We start from the raw sequence: 14,514 nt of genomic DNA on the forward strand, positions 1-14,514 counted from the left end.
TATTACTGCTGACACTGCTCACAAAAGGGTGCTCTTTCTTCTTAGCTTTCAACTGATCGATGAATTCGACATATTCCCTTTCTTGCTCAGCTTTGATTCATTTGGCCTCCTCGCGCAGACGGTTTGTGTGTTCCTGCTCCATTTTCTCAATCAGCTGCTTCAGCTGTCTTTCCAGATTCTCCCACTCTGTGTCAAAGAACTTTTTCTTTGCATTCATCTCTTGCTCAAAACGGTGAATCATTTGTTCCAATTGCTGTTGTAGTTTGAAATTGAGTTGAGTTCGAGCCCGGTGTTCCTCAGAAATGTGCATGTCTGTAGACTGGACAGACTCAGAATTCTCTGTCAAACTATGTTGTTGTTGTTCAGTGGAAATCTGTTCTGATACTTTGTTCTCTTCTGAAGCATTTATGCACTCCTTCGTTTTTCCATCATTAGTCTGCAAGTCCATTTTAGACTTGTCTTTTGCACATGGGCTGGTCTTACCATCATCAGTTCCAGAGTCTGAGCTGATTGTCTTCACCGAGTTCTCACTCTCTGCTTTGTCCCTGTCACTGTTGCATATGCCCTCATCCAATATTCTGGACAATCGTGCAGGTTTGACATTTTTCTTTCCGGAATCTACCGTTATTGCTTTTAGGGAGTGCCAGTCCATATTTATTTTCCTGATCCACTCCCGTCCCAGAAGTGGTGGACCTCCCTCAGGTAGTACATATAAGTCCATTCCTTGGTGTTCTTTGCCCTTGTGTCTCACCTTGACTTTTATCTTTCCGATGGGGTATACTCTTTGCCCCGTGTATGTTTGCAATACTATCTTCGTATCCCGTAGGGGAATATGTGTGAATAACTTTTTGTAATCTTGTTTATTCATGACCGTCAACGCCGATCCGGTGTCCAAGTCCATCTTCACGTGGACTCCTGCTATCTGCAGTGCGACCCAGATAGTTTGTCGGTCAGCTTCCTTACTCACATTGTGAATTCTCAGACTACCCAGTTCCTTGCTGTTGGAGTCTGAATCCGAATTCTGTTCATCCGAACTCTTCTCAGCCACCTTGTGTACCTTGCTGCACTTTTCCTGCGGTGACTTTTTTTTGTTGCTGGTCTTCTTTCCTGACCAGCATACTTTAGCTATGTGACCAAGCTTGCCACATTTTCTACATTCCTGGTTTTTAAACCAGCATTGGTTCTGATCGTGTGTTGTCTTCCCACAACGATAACATTTCGTTGTACCCGAAGCCATTTGATCCACGCTGAGTACCGCTGCCTTCAGCTGCATTTCCGCAGTGCCTCTCGCTGCGGCTTCGTGCGATGCTGCAATAAGGACAGCCTTATCAAGTGTAAGATCGTTCTCTTCGAGCAGTCACTTTTGTGTTCCTTCCTTCGACAACCCACACACGAACTTGTCTCTCAGTGCCTCTGTCAGATTTTCCCCAAACTGACAGTATTTCGCTAGTCTACGCAGTTCAACCAAGTACTCCGCGTTGCTTTCCTCTTTCAGTTGCGTTCTCGCATAAAATTTAAATCGTTCCGCTAACATCAGCGGTGTGGGGTTCAAATGATCCTTCAGGACAGCAACAATATTAGCGAAAGTCTGATCCGCCGGTTTAGCTGGTGATAGAAGATGCTTCAATAGCCCGTATGTCTTCGCACCCATTGAGTTTAGTAAGGTTAGTGCTTTATCATCATTTGATATTTATTTGCCTTACAATATATCTCTATGCGTTCTACATACGTGGCCCAATCTTCCACATCAGGATCGAAATCGTTGATGTTACCACGCTTAGGCTACTTCGCAATCTTTTTGAGAAACACAACGAATTTTTCTTTAACTTTTTTTTTTCAAAAAATGGCGGTTTCCCGCGCTTGTCTTCTTCCCCGCCTACTTTCAAAATGGCAGTTTCCCGCGCTTGTCTTCTTCCCCGCCTACTTTCAAAATGGCGGTTTCCCACTCTTGTCTTCTTCCCCGCCTCCAAAAATGGCGGTTTCCCGTGTTTGCCTTTCTCCCCCGCGGCTGTCTCTTGTCACTCCCGCTCGCTCGGTCTCGGCCTCCCTCGCTCGGTCTCCCTCGCTCGGTCTCGTTCTCCCTCGCTCGCTCGGTCTCGTTCTCCCTCGCTCGCTCGGTCTCCCTCACTCTCCCGCTCGTTCGGGCTCTGTCTCTCCCGCTTGCTCGGGCTCTGTCTCTCCCTCAGCGGTTTTCAATCGTGCCTCCCAGCCCCTCTCGCAGTCCGGTCCTTTCCCCCCCCCCCCCGGCTGCGGCTGAGTTCTCCGCGTTTTTTTTTTATTACCTCCCGCGCCTTACGATCCCGGTCGCAGCGCCTCGCGGCCTCGGTAGCTGCCCGGCCTTTTTCACCGGTCGCGGTTGAGCTGTCTCTCAACGCTGTTGCGTCTCCCAGCCCGCTTGTAGCCCGGTCTCTCACACCGGCTGCGTTCCCGCTTGTAGCCCGGTCTCTCACACCGGCTGCGTTTGCCTGCACCGCGGCTTCCGTGCCCTACGCTGTCCCAGTCTCAGCGCCTCTGGCCCCGACTTCTGTCCGGCTCCTTTCCCCGGCCGTGGTCGAGTCCTCCGCCCTTATATCCTCCGTTTTTTTTTTTTCCTCCCCTACTCACAGTCAACGTGGCCGACTTGCTTCTCATCGCTGATCGGCTCACTCACCACCGTGATAGAAGGGACGATCACTGCCTGTTGCTGATGGAAGGCTTCGTGTTAGAATTCTTCCTTCTTCCTTTGCTCTGCAGACTCGAGTCTTCTCTCAGCAGAATGACGAGGGCGGATGCCTCTTCTCGACGCCCGTTAAACTGCCTTGGATGTATCTCTGCCGCAGGATAAGATCGAACTCGTCGCCACTGTTAAGTCTGTGTGTTATATTGCGAGTTACTACACAGACCACAAGAGTAAACTTTAACAGGACTTTACTGGTTGAAGGTCAGGGCGGAACTGCCCAATAAATCATTACACAGCACTTATATACCGGTGTGGTCACCGCCGGTATTACAGTACACAGCAGCCAAGATAAAGTAGTGCAACTCTTAAAATAGTTCTCTTAAAGGTGGAACAGTTACATACAATAGTTCTCTTAAAGGTGGAACGGTTACATACACTACAGTCATCACCCTCTGAGTGGAGAAATTCCTCCTCATCTCAGTCTTAAATGGCCGACCCCTTATCCTGAAACGATGCCCTCTAGTTCACATGGGAGTATGATATTGTTGCTATCACGGAGACATGGTTGAGGGAGGGGCAAGACTGGCAGCTCAATATTCCGGGGTACAGAATCTTCAGGCGAGACAGAGGGGGAGGTATAAGAGGAGGGGGTGTCGCAATATTAATTAAGGAGTCAATTACTGCAATAAGGAGGGATGATATATTAGCAGGGTCCTCTAATGAGGCCATATGGGTGGAGCTTAAAAACAAAAAGGGGGCAAGCACTTTGCTGGGAGTGTACTATAGGCCTCCAAACAGTCAGGGGGAGATAGAGGAACAGATATGTAGGCAAATCTCAGAGAAATGTGCAAATAATAGGGTAATAATAATGGGGGATTTCAACTTCCCCAATATTAACTGGGATAGTCAGAGTGTGAAAGGCTCAGAGGGTGTAGAATTCTTAAAGTGCATCCAGGAGAGCTTTTTGAGCCAGCATGTAGAAAGTCCTACAAGAGAGGGGGCGGTACTGGACCTAATTCTAGGGAATGTGGCCGGCCAAGTGGAAAAAGTGCTAGTAGGTGAGCACTTTGGTGATAGTGACCATAATATGGTAAGATTTAAGGCGGTCATGGAAAAGGACAGGGATGGGCCGGAAATAAAGGTTCTAAATTGGGGGAAGGCCGATTTTAATAGGATAAGGCAGGATCTGGCCAAAATGGACTGGGATCAGCTACTTGTAGGAAAATCCGCATCGGAGCAATGGGAGGCTTTCAGAAGGGAGATTGAGATCATACAATGGCAACATGTTCCCGTAAAGGTCAAGAGTGGTTCCAAAAACCACAGGGAACCGTGGATGTCAGGGGATATACGAGAATGGATTAGGAAAAAAAGGAGGGCTTTTGGTAGATACAAAAGGCTAAAGACGGAGGAAGCCCTAGAGGAGTACAAAAAGTGCAGGGGGATACTTAAAAAAGAAATTAGGAGATCAAGGAGGGGCCATGAAATAACACTGGCGAGCAAAATAAAGGAAAATCCGAAGATGTTTTATAAGTATATTAAGGGTAAGAGGATAACTAGGGAAAAAATAGGGCCCATTAGGGACAAAAGTGGCAATCTGTGTGTGGAGCCGGAAGATGTAGGAGGGGTTCTAAATGAATTTTTTGCATCTGTTATCACTATGCAGAAGGACGATGTAGACATAGAAATAGGGCGGGGGGACTGTGATATGCTCGAACATATTAACATCGAGAGGGAGGAGGTATTGGCGGTTTTAGCTGGCCTAAAAATGGATAAATCCCCAGGCCCGGATGAAATGTATCCCAGGCTGCTGCGTGAGGCAAAGGAGGAGATTGCGGGGGCTCTAACACATATATTCAGGACCTCTCTGGCCACAGGGGATGTGCCAGAGGACTGGAGAACCGCTAATGTAGTACCATTATTCAAGAAGGGTAGTAGGGAAAAACCGGGGAACTACAGGCCAGTGAGCCTAACATCAGTGGTAGGAAAATTATTGGAAAAAATCCTGAGGGACAAAATTTGTCTCCACTTGGAGAGGCAAGGATTAATCAGGGATAGTCAACATGGCTTTGTCAAGGGAAGATCATGTCTGACTAATTTGATTGAATTTTTTGAGGGGGTGACTAGGTGTGTGGATGAGGGTAACGCAGTGGATGTGGTATACATGGATTTCAGTAAGGCCTTCGATAAAGTCCCGCACAGGAGACTGGTCAAGAAGGTAAGAGCCCATGGAATCCAGGGTGCCTTGGCACATTGGATACAAAACTGGCTTAGTGGCAGAAGGCAGAGGGTGATGGTCGAAGGTTGTTTTTGTGACTGGAAGCCTGTGGCCAGTCGGGTACCACAGGGATCGGTGCTGGGTCCCTTGCTGTTTGTGGTCTACATTAATGACTTGGATATGAATGTAAAGGGTATGATCAGTAAGTTCGCGGATGATACAAAAATTGGTAGGGTGGTAAATAGCGAGGAGGGTAGCCTCAGTCTGCAGGACGATATAGATGGGTTGGTCAGATGGGCGGAACAGTGGCAAATGGAATTTAACCCGGAAAAGTGCGAGGTGATGCACTTTGGGGGGACTAACAAGGCAAGGGAATACACAATGAATGGAAAGACCCTAGGCAAGACGGAGGGTCAGAGGGATCTGGGTGTGCAAGTACACAGATCCCTGAAGGCGGCGGAACAGGTGGATAAGGTGGTAAAAAAGGCATATGGGATACTTGCCTTCATTAGCCGAGGCATTGAATATAAGAGCAAGGAGGTTATGATGGAGCTGTATAAAACACTGGTTAGGCCACAGCTGGAATACTGTGTGCAGTTCTGGTCGCCACACTACAGGAAGAATGTGATCGCGTTAGAGAGGGTGCAGAGGAGGTTCACCAGGATGTTACTAGGGCTGGAGCGCTTCAGCTATGAAGAGAGACTGGGCAGATTGGGTTTGTTTTCCTTGGAGCAGAGGAGGCTGAGGGGGGACATGATTGAGGTGTACAAAATTATGAGGGGCATAGATAGAATGGATGCTGAGGAGCTTTTTCCCTTAGTAGAGGGGTCAATAACTAGGGGGCATAGATTCAAGGTAAAGGGCGGGAGGTTTAGAGGGGATTTGAGAAAGAACTTTTTCACCCAGAGGGTGGTTGGAGTCTGGAACTCACTGCCTGAAAGGGTTGTGGAGGCAGAAACCCTCAACATTTAAGAAGCATTTGGAAGAGCACTTGAAATGCCATAGCATACAAGGCTACGGACCAAATGCTGGAATATGGGATTAGATTAGACAGGGCTTGATGGCCGGCGCGGACACGATGGGCCGAAGGGCCTCTATCCGTGCTGTATGACTCTATGACACTCCAGCCAGAGGAAGCAGCCTCTCAGCATCTAACCTGTCAATCCCTATCACAATCTTATATGTTTCAATGAGATCACCTCTTATTCTTCTAAACTCCAGCGAGTATAGGCCCAATCTATTCAATCTCTTCTCATAGGACAACCCTCTCACCCCAGGAATCAATCTTGTGAACCTTCGTTGCACCCCCTCTAAGGCAAGTATGTCTTTCTTCAGATAAGGTGACCAAAACTGTACATATTACTCCAGGTGTGGTCTCACCAAAGCCCTGTACAATTATAGCGAGACTTCCTTACTCATATACTCCAACCCCCTTGCAATAAAGGTTAACATGTCATTTGCCTTCCTAATTGCTTGCTGTACCTAGATGCTAACTTTGTGTTTCTTGTACGAGAACACATAAATCTTTCTGAACACCAACATTTAATAGTTTCTCACCATTTAAAAAATATTCTGTTTTTCTATTCTTCCTACCAAAGTGAATAACCTCACATTTCCCCACATTATACTCCATCTGCCATCTTATTGCCCACTCACTTAACCTGTCTATATCCCTTTGCAGGTTCTCTGTGTCCTCCTCGCTGCTTACTTTCCCACCTAGCTTTGTATCGTCAGCAAACCTGGATACATTGCACTCGGTCCCTTCATCCAAGTCATTAATATAAATTGTAAATAGCTGAGGCCCAAGCACTGATCCTTGTGGCACCCCACTAGTTACAGCCTGCCAACCGGAAAATGACCCATTTATCTCTACTCTCTGTTTTCTGTCTGTTAACCAATCCTCTATCCATGCTAATATATTACCCTCAACCTTTTATGTGGCACCTTATCAAATGCCTTTTGAAAATCCAAATATACATCCTACATCCACTACAACTACATCCTACAAACTACATCCACTGGTTCCCCTTGATCTACCCTGCTAGTTACAACCTCAAAAATCTCTAATAAATTTGTTAAACACAATTTCCCTTTCATAACATCATGTTGACTCTGTCTGATCATACTATGATTTTCTAAGTGCCCTGTTACTGCTTCTTTAGTAATGGATTCCTTTATTTTACTATATAATTAGTGCATCAAATCTGAAATCTGTTTGGATTATATGTTGCTCTGGAGTAACTGCTTGCTTTGATCAGTGGAATGTTGCCTGTGGCAAACTAGTCCTGTCATCACTCCAGTAACCTGCTGAATAATAACTCTAGTATTCAACAAGATGCATGATTATCTACAAGACAATATGCTGTTATTTTGTTGGATATACAACTACAACTTTAATTTTGGCACTGGGCTTAGCTCCTTGATTGACAATGGGTATGTGTACAGTTATCACGTTACAGGGCTATATTGATGTAACAATGCTCGTGTAATGTACAGAGTAAGTTGGGAAGGTAATTTCTTGTACTTTGAATCTACCATAGGAAATCCCCATTATTACAACTATTGTTACTGCTGCAAACCTTTATTAATTGCCTACAAATCTCATCTTCAATGTCTTTCCCACTGTGGAGTGGTCTAAAATGTACTCCCAATAACAGATCCCTTACCATTTATTAACTCAGTCCAGACAGACCCTTGATACAAACTTTCCTTTCAATTGTGCCCTTAATCTACAAGGGCTCCCTTCCGGCACAGGCACGATGGGCCGAATGGCCTCCTTCTGTGCTGTATCAGTCTATGATTCTTTCTGTATCGCTCCCGAAAATGTTATATTCAGGACTGTTTAATTCAAAGTCCTGACCAGGCTGTAGCCAGGTTTCCATCAAAGCATATCCTTCCATGACAAACAGTGCCTCTAGTTCCCTGACTTCTAGTTCTAATGGCCTGGGCATTTGTAAATAAAACGCTGCATCCCTGGCCCATTCATTCTCCTCTGTACCTTGTCCCCTTCAAGTGTTGGTTAGTCTTTCCTTCGCTATCCTTCTCTGCTATCTACCCTTCAGGTATGTCTCTCCATACTCCCTTGTGCTTGCTGTTTTAAATTGCTTTTACCCCTCCTTCACTATACTTATTCTTAAATCAATCAGTTCAGGTGCATTTCTTACCTGACCCACATGAACTCCCTGGTTTCCCCTTAGGTACCATATGTCTACCTGGTCCTGGAGGAATGTGCTGCACCATATAATTGGGATTGTAGACTTCATCAATATCTTGCATGTGATAAAGTGCATTGGACAGCTCCAGTTTTCTTTCAGCATAATGAGTCCTTGAGAAACCTGCCAGTAAAAGTAGATATTATGTATTAAAAAAAAGTTCGCATTCAACATTCTCAACTACCATCTTGATCCGATTGAGTGCTTACTTAATGTAACCATTTGTTTGCAAAAGGTTTCTACCCACACCAAGTCCTGCTTGTTCATCACCCCTGAATTACATTGGTTCCTAATCCTCCAAGGCCTCAAATTCTCATTAATGGCCCAGAAATTAGGATCGGGGGCTTGCCGCACGTGCAAGCCCCCGATGTGCACTCACCCGGCGCGCCGACATCTGAAGCCTGGGACGGCTTGGAATTCCTGTCACTGGCCCGGTTCAGATGTCGGCGCGATGTGCTTACCTGATCCAGCGGCGTAGTTAGTGCGATGTGCCGGCTGGGATCAGGTGAGCACTGTGCAGCCAATCAGGGGAGGGGGAACTTCATTCATGAGTTTGATAGTAAGAACTGTCAAACTCATGAAAAGTACGGGCGCCCAAAAGACTAGTTTAACTTTAAATAAAATTTTAAAAAACATCCCAATAATTAAATAAACTATAAATAAATTTTAAAAACTATTTTAAACAATTAATCAAATTTTTGAAAAAAAATTTTTTTTAAGAAATTGGGTCTAAAAATAAACTTACCTTACTGTAAAGTCCTTAAAAACAATAAAGCTGTGGAAAAAATGTTATAATTTTAAATAATAGACCACTTACCTTCAAGAATCAAGTCCTTATGCCTCCTTTTTATATGTCTAAAAAGTTCAGGCCCTTGCACACGGGCAAACCTGTCAAAAAGAAGGAAGTTCAACGCGTGCGCGCAGAGTCCTGCGTGCACGCGTTGGACCTCTGAACCCCTTGGAGGAAATGCCGGTTTCCCGCGCATGCGCTGTGCATGCTGAAATCCAGCACTTCCAACGGGCCCACGCGTGAGTACCCCGTCCGTACTCACGCGTTGAGACCGAAATTACTGGCCCATTGTGTTTAAATCCCTCCATGTCTTGTCTCTCCACATCTCTGTACCTTCCTCCAATGCTACAACCTCCACACCAGCCACCCCACCCGAACTCTCCATTTCTCTCTCTGGCCTCTTGTGCATTTCCGCCCACCACCAGTTTCCCTACCATTGGCAGCCTTGCCTTCAACCGCCTAGATCTCATGCTCTGAAATTCCCTCCCTAAACCTCTCCACCTCCCTGTTTTTCTTTAAGACCTTCATTATCTCATTGAATGGTGGAGCAGGCTCGAGGGGCCGAATGGGCTACTCCTGCTCCTATTTTTTATGTTCTTATGTTCTTAGCCCACCTCTTTGACCAAGATTTGGGTCACCCTTCTAAATAACAACTTTGGCTCATCCATTTTTTTCTCCTTACGCCTTGGGGCATTTTTCTATGTTAAAGGCACTATATAAATGCAAGCTTTTTGCTGTTGTAGTTATTATTATTATATTGTGTGTAAAGATTACAGTCAGAAAGTTCAACTGCAACACGTGCAACAATTCAATAAATGTCACAATCAAAACAAAGCCCATGGTGCTGGCATACCTGGCATGGTTTCTTCATTGTTCCAGTGAAAGTTGGGCTGAATATAGGTCGCTTTTAGATTTGGAACCACAAAGGGCACCTCTCTGCCATCAGGAGGCAGTTTTGAAAGCAAAATATCCTCGGTAAATCCGATCTTCTTAGGGCCAGAACTGGACTCTGGCTGTGAAGCTGGATTTGAAGGTTCCGAAAGAACTGAGAAGATATAAAAAAATATTTTATTAATTATTAGTATTTGTTATCAACCTAATGAACTAAGCTGTTTGTTTAGCTACAATTGCCAAAAATGCTTCATGGACAGTTTTATAACTAGCATTGTAATTCTACATTAATCAGCAGGTATATATATAAATAATATATGTGTATAAAATTCTCATTGTTGTGTTTTAACAGTTTTCCAAATGCTACAAAGGTTGAATGTCATATATTACAGATGTTGAACACCAAACATGACCTTTTATACCACTGGTCTTCCAAACTTTTGAGATAGTGGCATTATCCCAATATAAAATTGTTCTTTTTAACAATAATGTTTGCTTTAAAAAATTGTATTTTGAGAGTATTTAATAGGAAAAAAATCCAGGTTTTCAAAGTAGGCAACCTTGAAAGTTTCAGAATGATGTTCCCCATTAACAGATTGCTATAAAATTCACTTTGTAGTGAATAAGTATAACAGCATCAATTCTACAATATTTCCAGAGGAACAGACTGTAGGGGAGTGGCAAGCAACCTTCCAAAGTTGAGTTTTAAGCACAGAAGTGAGACACAGGGACATGTGAGTACTGTACGAGCTGGTCAATACAACACTTGACTTATAGAGCTTGATGCATGGGGGGAAAAATTCAGTTGTTTGCGCCTCCCATTAGCGCCTTAAGAGGACGCTAATGGGGCGCAAAGCAACTAGCGCCTGGGTGCGGCGATGTTTGCGCTGCTCGCAAAATTAACTAGACATTTTGCGGCGGCGCTAAACACTACCGCCACGATCTCCTGTGCCGGCAGATTGTGATGTCAGTCGAGTGTGCAATGCCCCGTTAGCGCCCCAGACATTGAGTGGCGCCCCCTGCCACTAGCAACGACAGGTTGAGGGGAGCGTTATGCTGTCAGAAAGAGACTAGGGGAGCGCTATTTAAAGGCGACCGCTTCCTGCCTTTTTTTCTCGGTGACATTTTTGCACCACGCATTCTGAGAGAGAGAGAGAGAGACAGAGACAGAGAGACAGAGACAGAGACAGACGGCTGAAAATTCAGTAGCCTTAGCGCCTCATTTGAGGCGCTAGAGGGCCTTGCGCCGGAGTTATGGCCAGTAGTGAAATTCCCTGGGGCCCTAAATCGGCGTTGCTCCGGTAGCGCTGCGCCGGCACCGATGACGTCATCGGTGTGCGCAACGTCCCGGTTGCCGTGGTAACCCGCCCGAACTCCGAAATTGAGTTGCGGCCGCCTCGCCCGTGGCAGCCGCAACCAGCGTTTTGTCAGAGGTGCCTTACTGCAGTTAGCGCCAGTGCATTAAAGGCCCCGCCGGCCGCCTGCCCGCAGCTCCCTCCCCGGACTTCTCTCTCCCCCCCCCCCCCCCCGGAACAGATGCAAGCCCGGCACTTGTCCGAGGTGCCGGGCTCATTTTTAAGCAGATTTGCGCGGGCCGCGGCCGGGTGCAGGCAGCTCCTCCTTAACGGAAGGAGGAGGCCTGCACTTTCCCAGCCTGCCGCACCGCATCGGGTGCCGCAGCGCCGGAATTGCGGCGCGAAACGGCAGTTAGCGCCCTTTTCCAGGCGCTAAGACCCTTCAGTAGCGCCGGCAGCCGTTTGGGCGCGGCGCCACTGAATTTTTGGCGCGCGCAGGGGACTTAGCGCCGACACTAATTTCCGGCGCTAAAGCCCTGGCTAAGCCAAAACCCAATTTCTAGGCCAGAGACTTCTGGAGAGATTCAAAAGAGTTTTGAGTACCGAGCAGCACTTTGCAGGTTTATTTTGATTCGCCCTTCCTTGCTTCGCCAGCGCTCTGAGGTAGCGCCTCGCTCCTCAGCCTTTGCGCCTTAAGACAGGTGTGAAGCGTCTGATTTAGCGCTCCAATCACCTCCAGGGGCGACAAAAGCCAAGTTTGCTGTCGGAGGCGATAATTAGCGCCAGGCGCTAAACTTTGTGCACGGCCGATAATGGCGCCCCAAACAGGGCGATACTGAATTTCTCCCCCATGGTGTTTAAATAATGGGGTAGGTTTTCAGCCTGTGACAGAAACTACCTAAGTCAATGGCGGCCAATCCACAGCACCAGTTTTACACCTGGGTGCCAGGTGGCAAATCTACCCCGATTTCACCATATTGTTACCACAAGACGTGAACAGAAAAAGAAAATACATACTTGCACTTTTGAAGTCATCTTTCTCATTTCCCTTTGAAAATGCTTTCTTGCAGCAATCCTTGAGAAAGTCGGCGGTGAGCCCCAGTACAACGCTAAGTAGCAATCCAATTAAAACTGGGATGAGCAACCAAAGTGATGCTGAAGGAGATAGGAACAATGAGGTTTAATAGGAATACAGGATACATTTTGAAAGAGCATTTTCTCAAAGTGGGCTTCCAAACCCCGTGATAGGATGACATTTTTGCAGGGATATGGGGAAAGAGCAGGGGTGGGGGTGGGATTGATTGGATAGCTCTTTCAAAGGTTCGAATGGCCTCCTTCTGCGCTGTGCGATTCTACGTTTGAAAACAAATTCTACAGCTTGGCCATCTTTCGAGCTTTGTTACATACCCAGCTCACCTTAAAAAGGGAGGGTACATGGTGGCCACCAGTTCGTTAGAAGCAATCCAGAACTAGCAGATACTGCATGGGATTGAGTGATTCCTTCTACTTGATTTAACAATTGTAATTCTCGTTGCCTTTATTAATATTTGGATTTTAATTTGGACTAATCATCTGCTTAGTGTTGGTGTTCTCCTCCTTGTTGGGGAATTGGCACATGTAGATGCCAGTTAGCCTAACATCCGTAGTGGGGTGAGGAATGCTTGGAAGCTTTTTACAGGATGTTAGCAATTGTTAAAAGAGTAGAAATGCCACAATAAGTAGACAGCATGGATCTGGAATTGAAAATTCCAATAGATTTGTGAGGCATGATCTTTGAGGACGGAATTAACATGGGTTTTCAAAAGGCATGTTAAAAGATTCAAGGTTCATGGAATTAATGACAAATTAGCTTGCTGGATAGTAACCTGGATCAGCAGTAGTAAAAGAAAGGCAGAACGTGACTTTATATTGTACTTTTCACAACCTAAGGACGTCCCCACGCGCTTTACAGCCAATGAAGTACTTTTGAAGTGTAGTCACTGTTGTAAAGTGGGGAAACATGGCAGCCAATTTGCGCCCAGCAAGTCCAATAAACAAAAGGGGTGATAGAACAGTTTCTGGTGGACAGGAGTTTGGCGGGTGCGGGGTGGAGGGGGGGTGGGGAAGAGAGTGGGTGGAGAGGAAGTTCTGCAAGGATCTGTTCTGCATCACCTGTTCTTCATAAACAATATGGCAGGAGGCTACGTATATATCATTTTCTGTTGACGCAAGCTTTGTGGTCAGGTGATAAGCATCAAGGAGACTATCCGTATTCAAAGAGTACTTTCAAGTTCAACGTCAATGGAAAGGAAATATGGTCGAGGTGTTTAATAGGGTTGATCTGATACAGCTAGCGTTACACCCCCGCTGAAATTGAAAGCTCTGCACATGGGCCATTAATTGGAGGGGCTAAGAAATGTCCGATAGACTGTTTCAGGTGGATAAATACAAGGCTCTGCACACTGGAACATTAGATGAGTACGCCAAGAAGGGGGTGATACTTTGGAATTTCCTCTTTGCAAAATAAATTAGAAATCAAAGAAGATTTTGTTGTGATTATTGAATGGTTCACCAAAGCTTTTAGTCAATGTGAGGTGGTCATCAATAAGTCTAATCAAATGAAATGACACCTGAAAGATGTTTAATTGAAAATCCATACTGATCTTGTATTGATTATCGGCGAGACGGCACTTGCAATATTGTGGAGCAATTTTGGCACCATATTTCTGAAGGGTACTGATGAGTTAGAAATGACTATGTTGGGGGGTGGGGGGGGGGGAAGAGATCAACAATAGGGAGAAACTTTATATAACTTTCCCTCTGGAGATTAGTAAATTTGTACAGATTGGGGAATGGTCTGCCAAAAGAACTGGCTCAACGGGGCGATACCTGTATTCATTCTTTTGCTTTATTCTATTTGCTATAAACGGAGGAAGCTTTATTTATATGTAGACCACTCCGTTCTTCTTGTCCGAAAGGTTTTTTTGGGGTCCAACAAAATACCAGACAACCAGAGTTCTCATATCAACTCTCCTATATTTAGCCAAATAGAAAGGGTTGCTCCGCATCGGGGGGTGGGGGGGGAATTAAAGATAGTGATTACCAGTTTCCTGGAACGCAAACAGTCATGGATCTGCAAATGGCGGTTTCTGCTTTCTAATTCACTACAGAAATTTTTCCTACTCTGTAGTGACTTGTATTGGTAATGGCTCAAGGGCTTTTACCAAGTCATGTGTACAGCATGGAGACTGGCCGGTTACTTGATTTGAATGGGAGTGCAATAATATCGCATGCTTTTAGCCATGTAACCCCAGCCCAAGACACAGATAATTTTACCATCGTTACCAAACACAAGATCATCCTGTCACCAGTACTCTAACAGAAAAGTAACAGACTATCAAAAGAGCATTTCGAATAGCTTATAACCAGTTAGTCCCATTTATAGACAATAAAAATGTACCTGGATAACGGGT

General features: G+C 45.6%; 1 protein-coding gene across 2 annotated transcripts in view; it reads right to left on the minus strand.

Annotated features, from left to right (window-relative positions):
* The window catches only part of tc2n (tandem C2 domains, nuclear), a 118,094-nt gene that overhangs the window by 80,408 nt on the left and 23,172 nt on the right, over positions 1 to 14,514 (minus strand). For both annotated transcript variants that reach the window (XM_086002726.1, XM_086002725.1), the window contains exons 3-5: positions 12,080 to 12,217; positions 9,730 to 9,921; positions 8,039 to 8,209 (exon numbers count right to left, since the gene is read on the minus strand). In XM_086002726.1, the coding sequence (XP_085858852.1) occupies positions 8,039 to 8,209; positions 9,730 to 9,921; positions 12,080 to 12,217 (501 nt within the window). The remainder of the gene's footprint in view (positions 1 to 8,038; positions 8,210 to 9,729; positions 9,922 to 12,079; positions 12,218 to 14,514) is intronic.

Source organism: Somniosus microcephalus, chromosome 12 (genome assembly GCF_052327205.1).
Source record: "Somniosus microcephalus isolate GS21.2 chromosome 12, FLI_Smic_1.0, whole genome shotgun sequence".
In the NCBI taxonomy this organism is placed as follows: domain Eukaryota; kingdom Metazoa; phylum Chordata; class Chondrichthyes; order Squaliformes; family Somniosidae; genus Somniosus; species Somniosus microcephalus.